This window comes from Apodemus sylvaticus, chromosome 5 (genome assembly GCF_947179515.1).
Source record: "Apodemus sylvaticus chromosome 5, mApoSyl1.1, whole genome shotgun sequence".
In the NCBI taxonomy this organism is placed as follows: Eukaryota; Metazoa; Chordata; class Mammalia; order Rodentia; family Muridae; genus Apodemus; species Apodemus sylvaticus.
In genome coordinates, this window is record NC_067476.1 from 107,940,086 (window position 1) to 107,966,562 (window position 26,477).

Below are 26,477 nucleotides of genomic sequence, written 5' to 3' on the forward strand. Positions count from 1 at the left end.
GCAGAGATTTTAAAAGAAAAAAAAAAGTATCTGTTAACTTACAGTAAGGTTGGGGAAACTAGAACAGACAAACTCTACTACTGAAGATAAGAAAATGGCGTATTTCATTAAAAATGGTATGTCCATCCACTGAAACTGAATGACCAGATGTGCTGTCTTTAGAAACTCAAACTTGAGAGAACGAAAATCACAGTATATTTTTCAACATTATACTGTTAAAAGCTGGTGGGAGTTTTAAAAGTTCATTTTTACAGCATCTGTAAGCATACAACATTACTAAAAAATGACTTGTACTAGGAGAGTCAACAAACAGATGAGGGAGTGTCCAACCATGCTTGAGATTACGCATTCCGGTCCAAGCGCACGTCGATTTCCCTGCCGCTGATCTTGATGCCGTTCATGATTCTGCAGGCCTTTTCAGCTGACTCTGCGGATTCAAACCTGACTGTCCCACAGCCTTTTGATTTGCCATTCTCCATCTTTATTTCTGCAAACATTACATGACCTGGGAAAGGAGAGTTACATAATTACGAGTCCATTTAAATGGACTCCATTTCACTAGACAAGTTTTGTGAACTCTTCACAGCAATGGAGAGAGAGATCACAGGTAATTTGGTTAAACATATACAATTCCTAAATAATGACTACGTATACATACGTATTAGCTTACATAAAACTAGAACTGGACATTGAGTTTGGTTTTAAACCTCCAATTTTTGAAGCAGATGTTACAGCAAAAAGGCTAGCCGGCAAAAATGCCAACAACTCACCATGACCCCTGACAAGATTACACCTTTAATCAAAATTATACAGTAGCTCATTGTCTAATCTCCTGAGTCTTTCTTCTCCCTTCTCTTTTTATCGTCACTTCCCTTTGCACCTCACGAGAGCAACTATCCATAAATATAGTTTCTATCAGTTCATAAAAGGGTCCCACCAAATGACTTTAGAAATACTGTGACAATAAACACTGCTGTTAAAAGGAGGTCTCACAGCATCAGTTAAACAAGAGCACTGCTGAGAGTAAACAGGAGGAAGTAGTAATCCCATGTTAATGAGTAGGACAGACTAGAAGACTCTGGCGCAGGCCAACCGAGACACACCCAGTCCAGAGCCATCACCTGGGTTCAACCACTTACAGATGCTCTGCTGTTTGATGTATGCTAGACGTTGAATACTACAGACGCTAGATTACTGTGCCAACTTGAGTTTGTCAACCAAACCAGACAGTCACATTTAGTTTTACAAAGGAACAAAAAGGGAAGAAAAAAGTAAAAGGTAAGGGTCTGTCAAGAAGTGAAGCCCTTTCCAGATGAAGGAAATTAATATTAATCTTAATGAATAAACAAGGATATTCCTTTTAAGAGCTTGAGCTGAATGACCTCTTATTTATAACACCCTATGCTACTTTTTAAATCTACTTTCTACTGCATTACTTCTCAAAGCCAACTGATAATCCTTCACCTTTTCAATGCATTAAACACTCAAAGATAATGTCATGCTGATTCAAAACCACAACTTGTAAAGTAAAATAGAAAATTGTTAAGTATGTCCCTAAGAGTTTTAAACCAGACTAATCCCAGAAGAAAATACAGAATGATTAAAATAGATTGAAATAATATTTACTCCACAACTAGTAACAGAAAAAAAAACACAGATTTTCTAAAAATCTGAAAAAATGTCTATTTTCTAGTGGGGGGAGATCACAGAATGGTATTGAGACATATACGCTAAAAGAAACATCAACAGCTGTCTCGGTCAGGGTCACTATTGCTGATGAAACGCATGACAAAAAGCAAGCTGGAAAGAGAAAGGGGTTTTAGTTTACTTTCCAAATCACAGTTCATCATCAATGACAGTGGGCAGGACTCCTGTGGAGCAGGGCCTAGAGGCCATGGAGGAGAGCAGCTTACTCCTTCTTCATGGTTTGCCCAACTCGCTTTCTTATAGAACCAGGACCACCAGCTCAGGAATGGCATCACCCACAATGGACACATCAATCATTAATTAAGAAAATTCCCAAGAGGACTGCCTAGTGCCAGATCTTAAGGAGGAATTTTTCAACTGAGGCTCCCTCTTCTCAAGGTGACTCTAACTTGCCAAGTTGACATAAAATGAACCAGCAGAGTGGCAGACAGTACCATATCCAAACTCCATGTGCATCGTAAGGAACTGGTACTCAGAAAGGAGGACCTCCATTAAGGCAGCACTTACAGAGATTTCAAGGACTGTGGAGAATTGAACAAGCGTTGGAGCTGGAGGTTCTTCTCTTATTCATTACCCAACAATTTAGGTTTTTCTAGATTTCACAGCATAGGGTTCTAAGCAACAACGGGGTTTCAAGCAAGTATCTTGAAAACACTTAACCTTCTCTTGGATAAGCTATCTTTTAACCTTTCAGACAATATTGCTTTCCATTTTCCAACTAACTTGCCCCTTTCGGTTAAGGGAATGATCACCCAGGTACGCAGACTCCTATCCGCACTAGTATCTCATGGTCTACTTGATAAGACCTCTTGGCTAAGACTCAAGAGACTTCTCAATCTGGATAGAGTCACGGTAGAGACCAGCCTACAAACAGCCTTTCATGGTTAGACCCTAAGATACCAAGTAAAGCAGACACTCCAAGAATCCTAAGTCGCAGGCTGGCCTGGGTCTCTCCCAGACTTGGGGGCGGAGCCCAGGCCTTCACATACCAGGCAAGGGCATTAATGCTGAGCCACATCACATCCTCAACTTTTGGTTTATTTATTTTTTTTTAATCTTTTTTTAAGGCAGAGTGTCACTAATCTGCCCAGGGTGACCTGTAATTTACTGTATAACCCTAACAGTCCTCCCACCTCAGCTAGTCAGAGCACTCAGAATACAGTCACTAACCACTACACTAAGGTAAACTCTACATTTCCCAACCATTTGAGAATGAAATAAATGTATTTTCTTTCTAAAATAAATAATTTACAAGGGAAAGTGTCAAATAATTAAAATCAATCTGCCTAACTTTTTACATGCTGAGGGTGACTTCAGATGGCCTACTGTCCTGCAGGATTACAAAGAAATGAAAGCAAGGCTGATATTTCAGTGACTATTAAGCTCTGCCATAAGCAGGAGGACCACAAATCAGACACACTGCTGTCACGCAGAGCAAGTGTGGCAGCTACTACTAAACACACAATAAAAGAGCCCTTTCCAATTTATCAAGTCCAGGTTATTACTTTTGGAAATGGTATATACTTGAAGATATATTAGCACTGACCACAACTAAAAATAAGCTAAACTAATATATTTGTAAAGAAATAATAAAATTTCCTGCCTGAATAAAGGTATAAAATTACTACCCAGAGTTCAATGTTGTCTTCTGGAGGCTTATGAACATCTAAAACTTGGAAACAGAAATTTACTTGATTTTTCTTCATCTTTAAAGAGGATTCATATATAATGTGATATGGCAGGAAAGAGCTGGCTCATTTCAAACATGTGAGATAATGCTCAGGAAATAATAAAGATTTAATTTTGTATTATTATAACTTTCTTTGCCATCAACGGTAATTCATGGTTTTAAAAAAAAAAGGGATGATATGAAGTTATAGAAATACAGTACTAAATATAAAATTGAATAGCAGCTTTATAACAGATTTGAAAGTAAAAAAAGAAAAGTCCAAATTCATTCCCCTTTTAACAATCAGTGTATTGGCTGGTTTTGTATGTCAATTTGACCCAAGTTAAGAGTCACCAGAGAGGCCGGGCGGTGGTGGCGCACACTTGTAATCCCAGCTCTCTGGGAGGCAGAGGCAGGTGGATTTCTGAGTTTGAGGCCAGCCTGGTCTACAGAGTAAGCTCCAGGACAGCCAGGGCTACACAGAGAAACCCTGTCTCGAAAAAAAAAACAAAAAAACAAAAACAAAAAAATCCAAAAAACAAAATCAAACAAACAAACAAAAAAGATTCATCAGAGAGGAAGTATCTCCATGAGAAGCAGCTATAAGACTTTTTCTCAATTAGTGATCAATGGGGAAAGGCCCAGCCATGGTAGTCCTGAGTTCTATAAGAAAGCAGACTGAGCAAGGAAAGGGAAAACACCAGAAAGCAGCACCCCGCCATGACTTCTACATCAGTTCCTGTCTCCAGAACCCTGCCCATTTGAGTTCCTTTCCTGACTTCTTCCAATAATAAACAGCAATACGGAACTGTAAGCCACATAAGCCTTTCTCTTTCCTACTTGCTCTTTGGTCATCTCACTGCAGCAATAGAAACCTAACTAAGACAGCTAATTCTAAGGGGAAAGACTTTTAAATATAGACTTGGATACCTTCTCTCCTCACAAATGCCTTCCCATCACTCCCATCTGTCATGTCAGTGCTACCTCAGGCCTAGCTTTGACTGTTACACGTGTCGTTCCTACTGACCTCAGAAGAGCATTGCCTAAAGGATGTATGCACCCACACTCCACAAGCTCCCAACATCTTTCCAAACAACTGCCAATTCGTCTGATTTTGACAGGGTCTTTATCAGAACTGTGTCTTCCTAAAATTTTAAATTAATGTAAAATAAAAGTACCATCAACATAACATCCAGATTCATAGAGTAGCTTCTTTGAAAACTTCAGAATTTGATTTTGTTCACCTCCAAAATCTAGCAGACTGCCAAAAATGCAATGATCATAGACTTTGAGAAAAATAACAGAATGAAGATTTAACAGGGTATCTGTGAACATATTATAACTCTTTTATATATACAGGTAATAAAAGGTACTAGCTTTAAAAGATAAGAATTGCCCTAAAGAGTCTCAATCTGGGGTGAAAGAAAATTAGTCAATTATTTTAATAATAAAAGCTAAAATAAATGCAAGTATAAAAACTAACCCTGTAGATATTATTCCTGAGAGCAACCCATAAAGGCCTTTTATTTCCTTCATTTTTTTTCCCGTAAGTACTTGGAACTGACCCTACCACTGAGCAGCTCTTGCAGTTTTGCTATTTATGTTTTTTTTTTTTTAAAGTTATTCTACATAACTGCTTTGGTTTGATTTTTATTTTATTTTATTTTATTTTTTGATTTTTTCAAGACAGGGTTTCTCTGTGTAGCCCTGGCTGTACTGGAACTCACTCTGTAGACCAGGCTGGCCTCGAACTCAGAAATCTACCTGCCTCTGCCTCCCAAGTGTGGGATTAAAGGCGTGCACCACCACTGCCTGGCTTGATTTTTTTTATTTTTATTAAAAACAAACTCTTCTCTAATCCAATACACCCTAACTACAGTTTTCCCTCTCCAACTCTCCCCACATCCCTGCTCCTACACATCTATTCCCCCTCCATTTCCTCATCAGAAAGAGCAGTCTCCTGAGAGATGACAACCAAAAGGGACAAAACAAGATACAGAAAGTAAGCCGGGCGGTGGTGGCACAAGCCTGTAATCCCAGCACTTGAGAGGCAGAGGCAGGCGGATTTCTGCATTCGAGGCCAGCCTGGTCTACAGAGTGAGTTCCAGGACAGCCAGATCTATACAGAGAAACCCTGTGTGGAAAAAAACAAAAACAAAACAACAACAACAAAAAGATACAGTAAGTAAGGCAAGGCAACTCAAAAGGAGGAAGATTCCCAAAAGCAGGCAAAAGAGCCAGGGATACAAATGCTCCCACTGTTAGGAGTCCCACAAACCAGCAAACTAACAGCCATAACCTGGTGCAGAGCATATACAGACCCCAGGACTGCTGTTCCACTTCTGCAGCCCATGTGATATTGCTAGTAGACTCAGTGGGCCATGGTTTCCCAGTGTCCTCCATCCTCTCTTGACTTTTATTTTTATGGTGAGACAGTCTTCACTAAATTGTCCAAGCTGGTTTTGAATTCACTCTGTGGCCCAGGCAGGCCTTGAACTTGGGGTATCCTGCCTCAGTCTCCCAAACAGCTAGAATTACAGGCTGGACCACCAGCCTCAGCTAGGAAACTTATTATTGTAGAAGAACACTAAATTACCTATTATTTTATGCCTTTAAAAATATTGACGATGGTGGGGATGGTGGGGCACAACTGTAATCTCAGCACTATGAAGGGAGGCAGGCAGTTCTTCACTCTGTGAACTGTAAGAGGCTGAGTGCACTACTCTCAGCATACTGAGCTGTATGTGCACCTTCCTAGTGGGGTCTCAGGCTGGGAGTCTATGTAACAGAAGGGAAACTGCGGCTCTGTGCTAACTACACAATTCCCCTATTCTCATTCTCATTCATATATTCTCTCTCTCTTTCTCTTTCTCTTTCTCTCTCTCTCTCTCTCTCTCTCTCTCTCTCTCTCTCTCTCTCTCTCTCTCTCTCTTCCCCTCCTTCCCTCCCTCAAACATACATACACAGAGGGGGAGGAGCTTTACCAATTAAGATACTTAAAAGATGAGTATACTACAGAAAAAGCTTTATTTGAAATTAATAAACCAGCCAATATACAAACCTAAGGAAACATTAAGGTCTATAGCTAGTCTCATGATAGTGAAAAAGAGTTTCCAAAGTACTAGAAAAGCCACCAAAATGTACCTGTGTCTATCAGAGTCCTTCCTCTGCTACAGGATTGAGGTTTCTATGGTGTGCAAGCAATATAGTACACAGAAGGTTTCTCCCATCAACTCTATCTGCATCAGCAAGGAAGTAAACATGCCATTTATTTACTTTTGTTTCTCTTGAGGAAAAAAAAAGCCTCTAATGCAAAACCATCAACTTCTTTAAAATCTGGTAATAAACAAGATTGTTTTATAAAAGGTGAAGACAGGCTTCCCTGTTGAATGAGTTTGTACTTAGTAAGCCCTGTTGTCTGTTCTAATCTACCAGACAGCAAAACCATTACTCATCTGAGGTTGAATCAGACAAGACCATGACTGAAATAAAGATCTAAACATGGTATTTCAAAGTCCAAAAATCAAAATTTCCCACAAGAAATATCAGCATACACAGCACTTGGGAGACAGAAGCAGGCGGATTTCTGAGTTCGAAGCCAGCCTGGTCTACAGGGTGAGTTCCAGGACAGCAAGGGCTACACAGCGAAACCCTGCCTTGAAAAACCAAAAGAAAAACAAACAAACAAACAAACAAAAAATGAAATATCAGCAGTAATCTGCAGCTACTAGTATACTTACCACATTGGCTAAATTTCTCTTTTAATTTCTGCCAAGTCAAGTCAAAAGGAAGCTAAAATGAAAAAAAAAATTAGTAACACATGTTATTATATTTATTTTCATATACATAAAAATTATAAATTAATATTTTATATAGACAGACAAAGATATAAATAGAATTTTAACTTTGCAATACATTTATTTGCTTACATTTCTAACAAATATCTGGTTGCCTTTGGAGCCTAATCTGTCTCTCATTCCGCTTCCCATGGGACCCGATAAAAACCCTCGGTCTACATCAATGCTCCTTTCCAGGATGGCTCCAATGCCCGGCCCCATCCTGTCGAAGCTGGAGCTCATGCGGTCCAGTCCCATGCCCATGCCTCCCGTCACGGTACTCATGCCGCTCATGCTGCCGCCTGCAGTGCCAACACGGGCAGGAGGAGTCGGAGGTTCAGGTTTTAAAAACAAAGCAGAAATAGCAAAAGGAAGACAAGAGAGGAAGGAGTAAAGAATAATCAGTTTTAAAAGTGGAGAGAAAAATTCATTTCTATAACAAAATTATTTTCATACAGAAAATAAAGCAAGTAATAGATTTTGGTATACATTTGGTTACTTGAGAAAACTTAATTTTAGTCATTATATAATTACATGTACCTCTATAAAATAATATTCTAATAAGAAACATCACATATTTAAGCCTTCCAATCACATTATAAACCATTCCACTTTCACATGATAACAAATTTTAACCCTTACATTTTGCAATAGCAAATACAGTGAGTGTGACAACTGAAGCACAGAGCTGAACCCCCCATGCCTCCCCCTGCACCCCCCTAGCTTTACCCTTGCTCACCTTTTACCTCAGTATGTGGAGCTCTGTTTCCCACAACTTCAATTTTGATATCAAATTTAACTTTCAGTAATCACAGACAATTAACTGCCCTCATCTCATTCTCCTCCCTAATATTCCTACATGAATATGGAAAGACCCAAGACTTGCCAGCTGGCTCTCTGTTACTGACAGTGACTGGGGAAACAGAGAGGTAACACTGAGATAAAAGGGAAGGTGAGGATGATCTTGAGGAAGATGAACACTGCAGGATGGCGGGCAGAGCAGGAAACAAAAAGAGAAGCACATGGAAGGCAAATGTATCCAGTGGACAGGATTTCACAATTCACACTTAGTAAGTTCACTTCCTGTTTCCTAAAATTTTACCACCCAAAGGAAGCCAGTAAGATGTGGAGATTTCACAGGCACGGCCAAGTCAGCAGTGCCCATCATAAACTCAGCCTGGCAAGTGTGCAGGACTCCCACGTGGGTATGGGAGCATTCTTTAGAGCTGCAATACACACATGTTTTTGAAGGGTCTAAGAAGAGAGAACAATCATCTCTTCATTCTTATTCCTCAACTTCAGGAAGTCCCTAAAATTTGGTGTTTTGTCACCATCTGCCAGAAGGCATAAGGTATACAGATGAAACAAAATAGCAGCTACTGGGCAAAAGAAAGCAGAATTGATCTGGTGTTCAAGGAATAGCAACTCATGACATGGTGTGGAAAGACAGTTCATGGACTGGCTACTGAATACGCATTCTGGTGTTAGTTGAGAAATATCAAAATAAATAAATAAAATAAGTAAATAGTTGATTCAAACATCAATCAAGCTATGAACAATTAAAGTTTCTCAAAATATGGTAAGACACATTAACACATAAAAGCAAACCATTATTGTACTACAATAACTACTCTTGCAAATTCCTTGCAAGCACTCAACTACTACTCAGTAAATTCTATTAAAATTTCAACCTACTTATTCCAGTTCCTACTGGACCCATGTTAGAAGCTCCTATTCTTCCTGCAAACCCTCCAATCATTGCACTGCCTAAACAAGGATGAAAAGATAATATACTAATTAATTTAAATAATGACACTTCAAAATGCCCAAGGTACTATACTCACAAATAACTAAACATAAAATTTTCTGGAAACAGACTTAAATATTCAAGATACTGTAAAAAAGAACCATGAAATTAAAATCCCTAAAGTGTTTTCTTCTAGTAAAGAATTATGTAATTTTAACTTTTTAAAGTTTTTTTTTTTTTAAACACCAAAAAGAACAGTTAGGACTATGACCTGCAAAAGGAAAAAAAGTATACAACCAACCCTACCAAGTCTACCAAAGGAATCGCCAAAGCCTCGACTTAATCCAATATCACCACGTCCGAAATCTCGCTCCATGCTACTAGTCATTGCACCGCGGTATAGCTCTGAAAAGACGTACAACAAATTAACCCTTCTTCAAGTAGCAATGCATGGAAAACCCACCGAGGAATGTGTCTAAGCTAAACTGAGGAGAAAAAAGTCACAAGTTACCAATTCAAAATAGTGTGTGGCATACAAACTTACATCATATTCACTACACAACCCACTACCCAACCCCTTCCTGGCATGTTTACAAGAGTCTTCTAGTGCCCATGTTCCTTCTGAAGACTTCTATAGCATCTATACGTGTGTGTGTGTGTGTGTTTGTGTGTGTGTGTGTGCGTGAGAGAGAGAGAGAGAGAGAGAGAGAGAGAGAGAGAGAGAGAGAGAGAGATATCTCAGTACTAGGGAAAGCAAAGACAATACACCCCCTGAGTACATTCACCTACCTCCCATCCGGCCAACTCCACCAAAGCCTGCCATGCTATTCATTGCTTCCAGACCACCAAACCCAACTCCTATGAAACAGAGAATAGTTGTGAGACTTGACTGTAGCTCTGTAGATTAGCACTACATTCTGAAAATGTTAAGTCACCAGTAAGCGCTTCTTCCATTTCATGTTGAGCAGGTAGTTAACACAGCACCTTCCTTTAAGGGTATATTAGGCTCAATGTTTGCCAACAGCCTTTAGAACACGAGCCAACAATAAACTGTGACTTTTCTACAGTTCTCAACAGTTTCTAGTTTCTTTAAAATGGCGATGAGTACATGCAGAAACAAATACTTATACATACCTCCTCCAATTCTATTCACTCCTCCAAAACCCGGACCATCCATTCCCATACCTCAAATAAAATACATAGTATGGACTTTCAGTAAATCTTATTTTGTGACTAACGAATGACATTATAGCAAAGTAAATACCATTGGTTTAGTCACAACGGAACACTAGAGAAGCAGGTACAGGGTATATAGAGAAGGATGGTTTACAGAGCTATGTCATAGTGGCTAACCAGTCACCAATCTTCAAAACAGGCCTCTGAGCATCAGACAAGAAAAAAAGTTTACTGTTCACGTACAGCATCCATACAGAGAGTAACTAGAACAAGTGTGCACTCTTTCAGACAGTGACATTACCATAGATAGAAGAGTTAGAAATTAAGACTACAAAGCAAAGATGCCTCTAAACACAGCAGCTAACAGGCTGGTCAAATCGATAACAAATAATTTGTGTTTAGACAGGAAGGGTATTATATCCTAAAACAAATAAGAAAAAGGGTTTTGCCTGAGAATGAGGCAAATTCTCCATCACTCCTTTATCGATTATAAAGTTTGTGTCATCTCAACAAAAAGACTATGACATGTTTATCAACCTATAAACTGAAACGCAATTCTCAAAGGACAGTCTGGTAATCTTTGAAGGGTCAAGAGGTCAAAGTAATTTCCATAATTCAATACTTCTGAATCACATGACTGCTTCCCCTCATGCTCTCATGACAACAATGTGCATCTTTCCATAACTACCCCATGCATGCTATCACAGCAAACCCAAATGCAGACACAGCAGTACATCTATTTACATTAACCCAAACATGTGAGATGCCAAAAACAGAATCACTCTTCTCACTCTTATTAAAAATACTTTATTTTCTTAAAAATAATACTTATGTTAATTACATGTTTCATATTTTATACATTGAATATAATTTTTAGGGTTAAGATTGGCATCAGAGTTAATCAAGACTTTTAAATAAATACTTTTTACAATTTTAAGTTTTTTATAATACAGTAGACACTGGGAAACAATCACATAAGTAAAATCATGTTAGTGTTTTCAACAAACTTAAATCTTTCAAGTTTGTTGAAATTAAAAAGTTGGAAAGCCAATCTCTAAAGACAATTAAGAGTCCAACTAGCAGGCAAGTAGCGACTTCAAAGCTACCTACCAAATATAATACATTTAAATTGCCTATGGCATGTTGCCACCCACTCCACAAAGCCTATACTCCACGCTTAAGAGGGCATCATGTGGAGACTCCACTACTTAAGCTACATCAGGATGCACACACTGAAGCGCTACCTTTCACAGGCCTGGCCCGAGGCCATCCCAACCTACATCTGCCCTCTTTTCATGTCAGCTACTCTCACAAGGTTTCTTTTCTTTTTCAGGTAGAACTGACATCCTAAACATTTCTAAAACAGAGTTCTCTAAGCACTAAGACTAATAAAGATAAGCTTTATTAAATAGCAAAATAGATCACTTACAAAGGTTTTAAGAAAAACTTACCACTTGGACCCAAATTTCCCATTACACCAGTTATGTTCAGCTGGCTGGCACTAATAGGCTGTCCACCTGGACCAAGTCCCATTCCAATGCCTCCAAGACCACCTAAATCATAAAGAACAACATCACCAAGACTCACATAAAACTAACTGACACTAACCTTTAAAACTAGCTGTATACTTGCAATAGTATCCTAAAAGGTTGGAGATAGCAGGGGTTCTTGTTTTCATTGAGAAAGTATCACACATAAGGACTATAATAGCATTTATGAGTGAAAAAACATTTATGAAGTAGGTTCAGCTTGCATTCCACTTGAAGGTACTGAGAGAGGCGTAACAAACTGCCTGACAAGAGGGGGTCTGAGGAAATGGCTCCATGAGTAAAGGGCTTCTTCCACTGCAAACATGAAAACCTGCCTTCAATTCCTGGAATGCACTACTTTTTTTAAAACCAGAATTGTGTTGGAGTGGCAATCTTAGATCTGGTGTGGTAGCAGATACCTAGGGCTCAATGGCTAGCCAGGCTAGCTTACTCAGCAAGTACCAGGCAGTGAGAAACTCAGTCTAAAAACCTAAAAAGTAGACACTGCCTAAAGAAAAACACCCAAGGCTCTCTTCTATTCTCACTTCCCACACCTACACACTCCCAACCTCACACACACACAACAAACGCATTACAAGAAAGCATGAAACATGTCACATATTGTGGAACTCTCTTCTCCAGGAACAATATGATATTGCCATCCTCTGATCAGAGCAGTTCTGATCACCCACGGAAGACACTCCCAAGACTGGGTCAACTAATGTTCCTTTGTGTAATGAAGAGAGCTCACAAACATGTTATGCCCCAGAGGAATTGGCTGTTGGTTTGGGAATTGAGGGAGGGATGGCGCAGATGCCTATTTCTTGGTGGTATTGCTCCTTTACGTTGCCCATGATCCTGTAAATTACCAATTCTCCAAATAAGACTTGGGTGAATCATTTCACCTAAAGAAATGCATGGCTGGAACCCTCTCAGACATCCTCATGTAGTCACAGTACATGAAAAACTGAAAGTGAGCATCTTGCTCAGTTTGCTGAACAACTGAAATACTAGTACTACATTCAAAATGGTCCAAATAAAACTGATCAGTCAACAATCATTAAAGACGTAACACTGAGCTTATTCAGTAGACACAGTACTATGAGTGCAGAGCCAGCTAGAGCTACAGAACAAGACCAAACAATCATTTTTAAAATTCGTTATAAGGGTCTGGAGAGATGGCTCACTGATTAAGAACACTTTTAAAGAGGACCTGAGTTCAGTTCTCCGAGCCCAAATGGCAAATCTCAAGCATGCATAATTCAGGTATGTGGATCCAACGCCGTCTTCTGGCCCCTAGACACTGCACACACCTAATATAGGCAAACAACCACACACATAAAATAACACTTAAAAACCCACAACATTGAAAAATCTACTTGCCTGGCTTTATCGTGACATTTATTTACATTTACAAAATAAATGTTCTAGTATCAGGCAAATATGAGGAAAATTTTGAGACCTTACATTATCTGAACACCACCATTTACCCATGTGATTAAATTTAGATCTCATCTCATCTTTAAATTCAAGTTTTTGTTCTTTGTCCTGCTTTTAAATATTCTGATGCTCCTTAAATAAGCAAATAAGTAAATAAATAACTGAAGTTATAACCTCTCCTAGGCATATATCTAGAGAACTTCAAATCCTTACACATCTATCTATATATCTACGTCAATACTGTTCTATTCACCATGGAAAAAATAATTATAAAAAAAGGAATCAGACTATCTATCAAGAGAAGGAGAGATAATAAAAACATGCTAATGTATACAATGAAGATTTATTCAGCTGCAAAGAAAAATGTTATTTGGAGAAAAAAAAAACTGTTGAACCTAGACAGTATAATATTAAATGTGGTGAGCCAACTCAAAAAATGTAGCAATTAAGGCTTGAGCCAAAGTAAGAATTATATTCTGTAAGTTGTTTTTAAAACAGTATATATACATGGTAATTTGAAACTGCACAGATTAATATCAAAGTAAAAATGTTTTCCTAGGCCTAACTGTGACCCAGACCTGATCATCGCCCATGCTCATAAGTACAATCACCATCCTGTCAATTCTGATTTCACAGTAATTATAATCTCAAAAAACCATAAAGAAAAAATAAAAATCAATATGAGAAGCAGGGGAAATGAGAACTTTCCCACTTGCCAAGTTATAGTAAAATTTGAGTGAATCAGATGAAAGAAGTAAAAAATTTGATTCTATGGTAGCTCGTGACTTTATTATATCTCAAGACAAAAGAAAATATGAAACTACAAATCATTTTAAAAACTGTAAAGAACACCTAACAGGACATGCGTTTTAACTGACTGAGAACTCCCATGTGTCCAGATGAGCACTGACTGAATCACTGCCTGCTCCTTCCCCAAGCCCAAGCCCAAGCCCAAGCCCAGCCCTCCACATCTCCACCTCCCAACCTCACACAGCTTTGTTGCTTTACCTACTAAGTCCACTTAGTATTGATTTGCATGGGTGCAGGGTCATCAACTGGAACACAGGAATTCTCTCAGGGGCTGTTTCCTGAAGAAAACAGTCACTCTTCCCCAGCAACCATTAGTTCCCCAGCTAAGGCTGGGACTGCATTGTGCCCCTTCACCAATCTCACCCAGCTGAGATTACAGCTGCTTTAACTGGACAGGACTTGAGCACTAAAATTTATTGTTAATAGAGGCAAATACAGTTAGGAGCTTCAACAGGGTGAGCCTGGCCAGGTTAACTTGGAAGGGAGGAAGCTGCCTTACAAAGGGAGAAAAGGCAGTATTTAAATAAGCAAGGTTGATAATTTTCCACTGCAAAAGTTCAATAAGTAGTTATCTACACTCATACTGCAGCAAAATTGTCAACCAGGGGCCAAAACTTTAAAATTGGCTCCATGAATAATAAACTAGCAAAAAAGGGGAGAATTCAACAAAAAGCTTATCTGAATTATGAATTAGCAAGAACAGAAACCAAAAGACTAAACTATTTTCAAAGTTCTAAGATAAAGTAACTTAATCTTAAATTCCCTATTAAATCAAACTATCTTAGAAGACATTACAGAGAAGCCAAAATTAAAAGAATTTACTAACAATGAATCCTTGCTGAAAAAAAAAAAAAAAGCTTAACAAATAGATGCTGCAAAAGACAATGACTAGTAGCAGGTTAACAGAGAAACATAATGTCTATTTGTGACAAGTGACAGAACTCCCAGAGGGTGACTCCCTGGTATGCAGTTACCAGGAAAGGGTTAGAGTCAAGGAAGAGGATACAAAAATGAACTTCAAGCTTTATTCATACATAATATCCAGGGTTACCACTAAAAATACACAGACAAAGTATTTACGAAGTACGAAAGCTGAAACTCAAAGAAAATGAAAATCCATCCAAATGAACCAATAAATGTGAAGAAATTTATTTCCTCTCACATAAGATTGTCAAGCCAATTTTAAAAGATATAATTGCAGCTATAACATTTACACACAGATCAAAAATGGTAATATAAAATAGTATAAAGAAACGACACAAAATTATTATACTTAGTATTATATAAGAACGTAACATAATTACAAAACCACCTTGTAATAAATTACTTGATTCACCAGGAAATCATCAATTTAATCTTGGGTGTACTTGATAACTTAAAATATTTTCAAAATATTTAAATTTTTAAAATGTTTCAAAATATTTTCAACAAGAAAAAAGTGACTAAATCTATCCATATACTGAAAAAATTTACCATTAAACACTTTTCAGTAATTGATAACCCAAATAGATAAAGTTATATAAAAATACAAAAAGGATACAATACAATTTAAATGATTAATAACAAACTTAGCTTAGTAAACATAGAAGACTTATAAAAATAGACCTATGGGTAGGCCACCCACAATGAAATTCTCAGAATTTCACACCATGAATCACAATCATATAAACTGTGTTGTATAGTTCACCACATTAAACCTAAGTTAAAAACCAGGATGGAGTAAAGAACTCATAAATTTGGAAATTCAAAACTTGTATTTTCAAATATACAAGACTCAAGAATAATGGTAGTAGTTGGTAATTTATAAACACAGAACTATACTAAGAAAGTGCATAGAAGAACCTATGTACAGTAGCTAAATTTACAACCCTAATTGCTTATATTAGAAAGGAGAGGGTGACAACCAGTAGAATACATATCCAACTCACAGGGGAAAAAAAAATGAGACTAAACCTAAAGAAAGAGGAAAGAAAGAAATGATAAAATATACTGATAACAAAAACCATTCTTCAAAAACATTTACAAACTGACAAGTTTAAATGAGCCACTAAATGAAGACACTGTTGGGCTGGAGAGACAGGTCAGCTCTTAAGAATATGCACTGCTTTTGCACTGACCCAAGTCTGGTTCCCAGCACCCACACTATAACAGCTCACAACCACCTGCAACTCCAGCACCAGGTGATCCAACATCCTCTTCTGCTCTCTGTAAGGACTAAATTCACATGTACCAACCTACATACACAACACACATACATGTAATTAAAATCTTCATGAAGAGGAAACAGAACTATGAATATGAATATAGTAAATATTTAAGTCAATGCTATGCTAATTAAAGAAAGTTCAACACTGAGCCATGTCGGGGTAGAGGGGAGGTGTACCCACAACCAACCTGTGGATGGAGCTTGGGGACTCTAAATGAAGAACAGGAGGAAGGATTTCAGGCCCTGAAGGGGATAGGAACTCCACAGGAAGACCAACAGTTAACTAACCTGGACCCTTGGGGTTCTTAGAGTATGAACCATCAACCAAAGAACATTCACAGGCAGGACCTAGACCACCCTACACATATGTAACAGATGTGCAGCTTGGTATTCATGTGGGTCTAAACAACTGGAACAGGGGCTAGCCTAAAAGCTATTGCCTGTACCTGGGATATGTTCTACCAGCTGGGCTGCCTTGTCTGGTCTCGGTGGGAGAGGAAGAGTCTAGCTTCGCAGAGACTTGGAAGTGCAGGGGGATACCCAGAGGGGCCCCTACCCACTCAGAGAAGGGGAGGGAGGATGGGGGAAGATCTGTGGGAGGGGGGTCACGAGTAGGGGCGCAGTGAGCATGTGATGTGAATGTGAATGTGATGTGAATAAGCAAAAATTAAATAAAATTAAAAACAAAACGAAACATGTTTGCTGCTAACCCAACAAACTAAATTCAATCTCTGGAACCCACATAATAAGGGAGACTTGGTCAGAGTCGTCTCTGATCTCCCCACAGAGCAAGCACACCCACGTCCCCCCCACACACAAAATAAATGAATGTTTAAAAAAAAGTTAATGTTCAAGATAGACAAAAATCGAGAAAATCCTTAAATAAAAAAGTTACCAAAACTAACTCAAGCAGCAATAGAAAATATGACGACTAAATAAGTCTTTTCCAAAATATATGGTAGGGCCAGTTTTACAGAAATACTAGGAAAAAACAAACAAACAAACATACAAAAAAAGTGACAAAAACCAGGCAATTCTTAAAGAATATTCCAATCCAGTATTATTTCTAATAATTTAAAATGCAAATTAATCTAAAGAACAAAATATGGATGAAGTATCATCAATTAAAATGAAGCTACCAGCTTTACCAATAAAAAAGAATCAGCAACAGTGAACTATGAGGAACACTACTATCAGGAACAGTTCACACAGTGAGCTATGAAATAACATATGGTATCATACTGAATTTTAATTCAGTAAAGCTATTTTTATGGATATATAATTACTAAAATCTGCATAACAAACATATTCATCCTTTATCCCTCTAGGTGAGGAATATTCTGAGAGGTAAATATGGAGGTGGGCATCTCAGGTCTACCTGTAAAATTGTATTTAATTTTTTAAAAAAATCTAATAAATATCTAGCATATGAAAACTATAAGATATTTTTACTTTTGTATGCATCTTTAAAATATTTCATTAAAAAAATTAATAACAAAAGAATATAAAGACAAATGACAATGTACAGTAATGTTCCAAGAGCAACAGTAAACACAAAGTGCTTATACAGCTGTTTTGTAATGTAAGTTATCCACTCTGCCTTGGAACTCACTCCACAGTGAGCAGGCCTTGGACATGACCTTCAGAGTCTCCTGCCCTAAACGGGCAGTGGTGGCGCCCGCCTGTAATCCCAGCACTCTGGGAGGCAGAGGCAGGCGGATTTCTGAGTTTGAGGCCAGCATGGTCTACAGAGTGAGTTACAGGATAGCCAGGGCTATACAGAGAAACCCTGTCTCAAAAAAAACCAAATCCAAAAACAAACAAACAAAAACAGTCTCCTGCCCTAGTCTTTTAAGTATCACAGGCCTGTGCCACCAAGCTTGGCAGAAGACATCTTAAGAAAATAATATTTTTCTATGAAAAGTATAATTTACTCTGCTGTACTGGATAACACATTTAAGATAATATCAGACACCAAAATATATCACTTTCACATTAAGGAATAAAAACAGCCCTCCTCCTGGGTTAATTTAACCAAGACTGAACTCGAATTTTCCACTTTTGTCTTTTTATCTTCCATCTGCCTGTAATTTGCGGTTACTCAACTATCTACAGTCTGCCTGACTACTGTTCAGATGTCTGACTGTCCCTATGGCTGCCTCTCTCTATCATAGAGCTTTGCCCTGTATTTATGGCATGGGAAGGGATAAAAAATTCTTCAGAAATCTGTAACAGAACTTTTACCCACAATAGTAAGCAATGCTACAAATAGACACTACCAAGCTATAGCCTATGTTGCTTCCAACACTTATGAAGGATATTTAAGGTTCCTTTCAACCCGTTGGCTGTTTTCAACAAATAGTTACCACAATATACACACATACATCATTCTGGATCAGGGGTATGGTAGATAACTTAAGATTAATGGTAGGTTATGTTGGGCTGGAGAGATGGCTCAGTGGGTTAAGAGCACTGACAGCTCTTCCAAAGGTCCCGAGTTCAATTCCCAGCAACCATGTGGTAGCTCACAACCATTTGTAATGGGATCCGATGCCCTCTTCTGGTGTGTCTGAAGACAGCTACAGTTTATTCATATAGATTAAATAAATAAATCTTTAAAAAACAAACCAAAGGGAGATTATGTTGTAAAGGCTGACTGCATGGAGCGCCAACACACAGAGGTTGTTGTATTACTCTCTTAAAGACAGGTTAAACTTAGGCTGAGTGCACAGTAAGATAGCAGGTTAAGTGGTCTGAAATGTTCGAGAGATATTATTTTGGGGGGGGAGGGGGGAGGTTTCCAGACAGGGTTTCTCTGTGTAGCCCTGGCTGTCCTGGAACTCACTCTGTAGACCAGGCTGGCCTCAAACTCAGAAATCCGCCTGCTTCTGCCTCCCAAGTGCTGGGATTAAAGGCGTGCACCACCACCACCCTGATCGAGAGACATTATTAACTTGGCTGTGAAGTACAATAAAAGTCTCTATGAATATAAGAAATATTTTCATGAAATTGCATCACACTGGTTATTAAAGAAATAAAGATTAAAACATGTAAAACATGTAAAATTAAAATGATTATAGAATATCAATAAAAATATCTGGAAAAAAATTTCAACATGGAAAAAATGATTGTAATTTAATGTTAAAGCTCAACCTCTAAATAATTTATATTGCAGTCTGACACTAGTTAAATGCACATACATACATAAGTATATGTACAGGGGAAAAAAGAATATACATAAAAATGTTTTAAAAAAAGGTGGTATCTATGGTATTTATATCTATGGTAAATGTATATATGGTATTTATAAATTTATAAATCTATATATAGTATTTATATCTATAGTAAAATTATAGGGATTTCCCCCCTTCTTGTATATGAAATCATCAAATATATTTGAACTTATAACTAGTAAGCCAAAAACTAAATTAATTTAAAAGTCCCATATTTCTTTCCAGTCTTTACATAATCAAAAGCAGCATACTGTTCAAAATCCCAAACTAATCTCAGAGAGTGAGCAACTTCAATGTAAGCATAAAAACAGACTTCTGCTTTATACATAATGAAGAAAAAAAAGCTGTTTTCTAACAAGAGCTTTTACTTACGTGGTAACTGTGATGTCTTACTATCGTGCGAACGGTAGTCTTCATGAGGGACAGATTTGTCATCCTAATTGCAAAAAGAGAAAAAAAAGTTTATTATACATATAGTTAAAAAGCAGCTAACAAGAGCTCGGAAGAGATCTGAAGCGATCAGTAGCTAAGATTGAAATGAGAAGCGGGAACTCACCATTTTCACATGCATAGGTCTATCAAACAAAAACTGCCCATTGAACATGGCTGGTGACTCAGTCAAGGAAAGCCAGCTAAGACGACTGTAAAATTGTACAGACAAATGATAATATTTAAAGAGTCTGAAACTTTTTCTACTATCTAAACATCATTAGACTTTATTTATACTAACTAGTCTCTCACTTTGATTTATAACTTCATTAGCCAAAATTAACCAGGTTTTACCAACAGCAACTGCACTAATGTACAACCTAAGTGTTAAAGTACACACACACACACACACACACACACACACACACACACACACACACTGTCCAACAAGAGGAAGAAGCATCAGCAGAAACCAAGTTCCTATCAGCCCTGAATACTGTGGCCAATTTCAGTGTGAGTGAGTGATTCTAGTCCTCAAGGAACAACAAGGTTTCCTGCTGTAGACAAAAGCCTACATTTCTAAATGAGGTGACATTATGCAACATGAACAACAACTGTGCAAAGATATCAAGCCTCGTCAACGTCATTTAAAGCTAAATACAATCAGGATACAAATTGCTTGGACTGCTTCTATTGCCTGCTCAAAAGTGACAGTGCCCATGCCTCGGCTCTTGCCGTCCTTGTCTTCTTTAATATCAGCCCGCTTCACAGTTCCAGCGATGCTGAACACTTCCTTTAGTTTCTTCCAACCAACTTTGAAGTCAAGCTTGACACAGAATGCATAAAGTTAAACTCCTAACAAATGGCCCTCCCTCATTGTAAAAACAAAATAATCTTTTTTAACCTCATAAATCTATAAACTGTAATTCTTACTCAACAGTATATCAACAGTGTTGAAATAAAAAAGTTCTTGTTTAAAATCAGTTCAGCTATATCTATCTGGTTTCTTATCTTCATTTAAACTCCTCAAATCATCTTCCAATTCCTCAATCCTGTTCTGTACGTGGGAAACTTAGGTATCTATTATGACTAAGGAAAAATTAGGTTTTGGAAAACATTGTCCATTTCACAAGACTTTCAAGAGCACAAAACAAATGGCAAACCAACCACAACAGGCATTTACAAACAGGACAAGAATGAAATTCAATTACCGAAATAAAGAATACACATAACTGACTTAAGACAAACTGTTCAATGTCTATGATTTCCACAGTTGTGTTAAAAATGCTACTTGTATTTAAAGTCTAACTTCAAATTACATATATAAAGTAGGCTTGATTTTAACATAATTATGACTTTTATTAAGTTAAAAATAAACAATGATCTACTAACCTATCAGCACCTATCTAACAAAAGAATCTCATGACAAGAGTTAAGTATCAGAGCAACAAAAGCTTAAACTTACATTAGCAACAAAAATTGTGGAACCAAGTCTACCAGCCTGCAAATTGCTGATAACCTCTGGAGGAATGTTTGGATTATTGAGAATGGAAGGTGGTAAATTCACCAACCCAGATCCCACATCGGAGGCATGTGATCCTTGAAATGATGTTCCTGTTCGCTGCAGTGCCCGGCGAGCATTTTCTCCATCGGGATCCTATAACATGTAGTGAATATTAACAAATACATCAGTGAATATATACAATTCAAGTGGCTTAAAGCTGGACAGCAGCTAACCCATCTGGACCAAACTACTAACATCTGTGAGGACTAACGTTTTTTTTGTTATGTTTATCCAGAAAGAGAGTCCCATAAAAACCTGTAGATTGACCTCTCACTACAAGAACACACTGCTATAACCCATGTAGGCTGAAATAGAGGAAAGTTCATTATCACTGGCTAATGCCACTCCTGAATAAAATACAAGAATCCAGCTCTTAGCTTGCTGAACAATAAAATGGACTTGAGATGGGAAAAGGGGATAACAGAAGACCAAGTGTCCAAGTAAAGAATTATAGCAAATATATTTAGGTTCGTTAACTTTTAAAAGAAATGTCCTTTATTAAAACAAATCAAAGGCAAGTAAGTAGAAGATAACAACAAAGCACAAATAAAATTACATTAAGAGGATCATCATGTGTATGCAAATGATCATGTCAAAAATTCTATTTTCTCATTCATGAACTCACAGCATTTATGCTTGCCTATACAACATCAGACTAGCCAACATTCTAACACGGAGCAAAAAGGGACTCAGAGTTCCTACTCATGAGGCATCTATTGGCAGTTGATGGTTTCTGGGGAAGAAAGAGCCAGTTTTCTTTAAAGGTGTGGTCCCTGGCAGATCAACCACATAACAGCAGATGATGCTACCCCGCCCCTCAGAGAGAGAGAGAGAGAGAGAGAGAGAGAGAGAGAGAGAGAGAGAGAGAGAGAATGTGTGGACTCAGGTTTTAAAAGATAAGTTGGGAGGGTGAGGAAGTAGGAGTGGATCTGGGAGGAGCTGGGGAAGAAAAGGAATAAAATGATCAAAATACACTGTATGAAATTCTCATAGAAAATATTCATCAAAACCTTCTCTGCTATCTCAGTCTGTAAATATTGATTTAAAAAAGCAAATAAGGAAAGATAACTAATAAGTTCTCCAACATAGCAAGAATGACAAAAAGGAAAAAAGTGAATGGACGCTGGACTCCAGAATGTTTCTTCACGATAAGAGGTGAATTTCACAGAGGTAAATTCTGTGAGACTTTATTAGGATGCCCAGTGCTCATTCTGTTTGTTACTCGAGACTCAGAATCATGGGGGCAGGGGGATGACTTCTGGGCATGCTTGTAGGGAATAACTTTGATTGCATTAATTCTAACTACTTTGTATTGTGAGCAGAACCATGTCCTGTACTAGATCCTGCAGTGTATAAATGGATCTAAAGGGAGAAAGGGAGTGGGGCATGCATTCATATCTCTGCTTTCAGCTGTTTTCCTGCTGCCTTAAATTCCCCATAATGATGGATCACCCTTCAAACTGTGAGCTAAAATAAACTCTCCCATAAGTTGATTTTATTTTATTATTTTATCACAGCATCAAGAAAAAAAGTAAGACAGTAAACAGTCATAAATGTTTCAGGTTTGAGAACTGAAAACGTTGTACAAGCACAAAATTGAAAAAGTGGTTACCTACATAGGAGGATTAAAGAGAAGTCCTTCAACTATTAAAACACACAGGTTGTTTGTATTTAATAGTTAATAGTAGTATATTTGTTTTGTTACATGTAAACACAATATATATAAAACACGGGTGCGCAAACCCACACACAAAATCACATATAATCTTAGTTTTTATTCCTGTTTCCCTGTGCTATCCAGCCTGCCAATCACTAACTGCTAGTGCTATTAGTGGGCTTATTAATACATGTATGGTTCCTACTGATTGTCGTATAACTGGATAGAATACTAAAAAGCTGCTAGGAAAGACTGTGCAAATACATCTTCATTAGATAACTATGCAAGATATCCTCAGAAGTTTTGCCAGCCACTGCTTTGTAAATCACACTCCCAGGAAAAAGACTGCCTTTGTTAAACATTAACTGAGGAGTTAAATAAATCATTCATTATTTAGTAAAACTAAATTTGATCCCATTTTCCCTTCTCAAATAGTTAAAAGTAGACGCATTCTAAAGCTTTATTCTGGGGTCTCAACAACAGATCTGAGCCCTTCAATATGATGCAACTCACAGAACACAATCACACGGCCTATGTCTCTAACAGCCAGTCAATGTTGTCAATTAAAAGCAGAAAGATACTATAAACATAGTATGCTTAAGTGTCTATAGCATCTCTATGGAGCTTTTATTATATACTTGTTTCCTTTGAACAGAGACAAGATCATAAAATAGCAAATTATGATCAGGAAATTATTAGAGGATTATAAATTGGAACAAATTATTTAGAACACTGCACATTTCTCTCAAGTTAAGTCCTGGCATATGCATAAATGCACCAAATAAATGACTAGGCAAACCATAAAATATAAACATTCCCACCAAATCTCTTCCAAATTTTTTAACTTGAAGTTAATTCCAGTAAAGAATGTAGGATACACGTTATTTCTGGTACTATGGCACTGAAGTTTATCATCACACAAAAGAACAAGATACCAACAATCAGAAACAAGAATAGATTTTACAGCTCACGTTTATGATAGAGTCGAACTATTTTAAGCACTATGCTAACAGCCTTCCATAATATCACAAGTATAGTAACTAGTAACACTTGGAGATTTTACAACACAAACTGAGATTTCTAGTACTTCTCCTAGCTTAGTGACAAGGAAACTTGGCAAAGGTTATGTGATTTGCTCTTTATGGGTCATTTAGCTTTTCTAGTGACAGAGAGTGAACTATACCTTATTTATCACACTTGATCTTCATAAAAGTCACATTAGGTATCAGTGACATTATAATAAATTAACTAAAGTCTAGAAAAATGAAGTATTGTCACATGTCCAGAAAAGAATAAGCTAGAACTCAAAAATCACTGTTCTCTTGCTGAATGCCAGCCAATGAATAGCATCAGTATTAGCTCAACATTTCAGACTCAAAATAACAGTGCCTATTTCTTTCAATACAGGTTTAGCAAGGATATATGTACAAGTAGGCCTATGGTCAAACTAATATGGTAAAACAACATAAAACAAAAGAGCCCACTAAACTGAATGTTACTCAAGCTAATTATTACCAAGATCAACCACTCCTGTAAGTGCTATTATGTAAAGTACCTTTTGATTATTTGTCAATATACTACAATCCCTACTGTAGATTATTCTAAGTTCTAGTTACACATTTCAGTAAGCTATAATGCTTCTTAAATTCTAATCTTACAGAATCTAAATTTTATTAAACATGAATACCAATCTTATTCAAATCTACAAGCTATGTATATTTTTAAGCAACCTATAATCAACTACAATACCTATTGAATTTTCAATTAAGTAGTCTAAAAACTGAAAAGGTTTATAACAAAGTCTGTACCTTAAGCTCGTCATCTTTTTATTTTAAATTGAGGTCTTCTATCTATCTGTAACTAGAAGCTAAATAAATATAAAGAATAACTTAAGGATTAATAGCAAATCATCTCTTAAGTAAAATAATCATAAGCTAAAATTTTTAATAAGCATCTATCCTTAAAAAAATAGTTATATAACTACATGAGAAAAAAATGAAAAAAAAAAATCAAAGGATGTTCATATAATTAAATACTTAAAATTGCAAATACAAAAAACTTACCTCTTTAATATTCAGAGGCCTTCCACTAAGGTCATATTTGTTCATAGTTTCTAATGCTTTCTTTACAAATTCTTCATCTTTGAATTCAACCACGCTTAATAGGGGAAAATATATAAGAAATGCTTATGTACAAAGATTTCTTATTCGCAATCACAAGATTAATTTAACATAAGATACTTTTAAAAAATTCTTACCCACAACCCTGTATCCGGCAGATTGTCAATATATGCAAAAGAAAAAAAAACATTTTAGGTCAGTAGATGAATTTAATGGAAAATTCTAATGTTTAAATTATTAAAAAGTAATCAAGAACACAGTTTCTTTTTCTTTTACACCTCCAGAATGTAACAGGCAAGTGACCATGCATTTTCAACAATTTTTTAAATCCATCTAACATGTTACAAGCTTGGAATACATTCTTACTTTAAGGTGACTTTTCTTAAAATTGAAACTAGTACCACTGTATGAATTCAGTCAACAGTAAGTGAAGGAAGAAACTGAAGGCTCCAATATCATGCTCTTACACAGTAATAAATTTTCAAGATATATTGTGTACAACATTCTTTTTTAAATCTAATAAAGAGAAAATAAATATGAATTTTCAAAGTTCTTATGTATATTATTTGCCTGTATGTATGGCCACACGCAAGGTGTGAGTCTGGTGTCCACAGAGGCCAGAAGAGGGTGTTAGATCTCTTGGAACTTGAGTTCCAGATGGTTGTGAGCTGCCAAGTGGTGCTAGTATTGAGCCCAAGTCCTCTGTAAGAGCAGCCAGTGCTCTTAACCGATGAGCCAACTCTCCAGCCCCCATGAATTTTACTTTTAATAAAGTTATTTATTAGATTAAAACTGGCTGCACACAATTTAGAAGCATCTAGCTGGAAGCATATAAAACAAATCAAACCATGTTAAAGAAACTTACAGAATCATTTTTTAAAAATAATTCCTGTGATTATTGTTCAAGGTACCACTTGAATGTGATGACAAAATTTGTATTTCTTATGTACCCAACCATTTTGTGAATATGATGAGACGCTGTTAAAGAGCTTTCCATTATATTCTTCAGTATACTCAAGCTGCTAAATCAAAATCTATCATCAGCCTTCCAGGTCAACTTAGTCATAGACATCATTCATACCAATTGGTCGGAGCACTGCCTCTTACATGGTCCTGCAGGCTAACAAATTAAGCTTTTCAATAAAAATTTCAAAATTATATTCTAAATTAACACCTTTAAGCCACAGGCCTCTAACTCTTAGGGAATATTATCAATTCAGTGACTTTTAAAATATCCCTGAAGTCATCAAAATACAACAAATAGCAATATTAAAATGTTATTAGCTGGGAAAAAGCATACCTTAAAGCATTAGAAAAATGAATGCCCTTTATGAACATTTACAAAACCCATCAC

At 37.0% G+C, this 26,477-nt stretch overlaps 1 protein-coding gene across 4 annotated transcripts in view; it reads right to left on the reverse strand.

The window, feature by feature from the left end:
• Window positions 1-16: 16 nt before the first annotated feature.
• Myef2 (myelin expression factor 2) overlaps window positions 17-26,477 on the reverse strand; it is a 35,028-nt gene continuing 8,567 nt past the window's right edge. The window contains exons 4-17 of one of the 4 annotated variants that reach the window (XM_052183462.1): window positions 25,261-25,268; window positions 25,067-25,160; window positions 21,248-21,439; window positions 20,455-20,608; window positions 19,910-19,959; window positions 19,726-19,789; window positions 11,587-11,688; window positions 10,094-10,144; window positions 9,749-9,817; window positions 9,266-9,364; window positions 8,908-8,979; window positions 7,306-7,514; window positions 7,117-7,168; window positions 17-505 (exon numbers count right to left, since the gene is read on the reverse strand). In XM_052183462.1, coding sequence (XP_052039422.1) covers window positions 342-505; window positions 7,117-7,168; window positions 7,306-7,514; window positions 8,908-8,979; window positions 9,266-9,364; window positions 9,749-9,817; window positions 10,094-10,144; window positions 11,587-11,688; window positions 19,726-19,789; window positions 19,910-19,959; window positions 20,455-20,608; window positions 21,248-21,439; window positions 25,067-25,160; window positions 25,261-25,268 — 1,380 coding nt within the window. In that variant the 3' untranslated portion in view covers window positions 17-341. The remainder of the gene's footprint in view (window positions 506-7,116; window positions 7,169-7,305; window positions 7,515-8,907; window positions 8,980-9,265; window positions 9,365-9,748; window positions 9,818-10,093; window positions 10,145-11,586; window positions 11,689-19,725; window positions 19,790-19,909; window positions 19,960-20,454; window positions 20,609-21,247; window positions 21,440-25,066; window positions 25,161-25,260; window positions 25,269-26,477) is intronic. The other 3 variants (XM_052183463.1, XM_052183465.1, XM_052183464.1) reach the window with 3 other exon arrangements.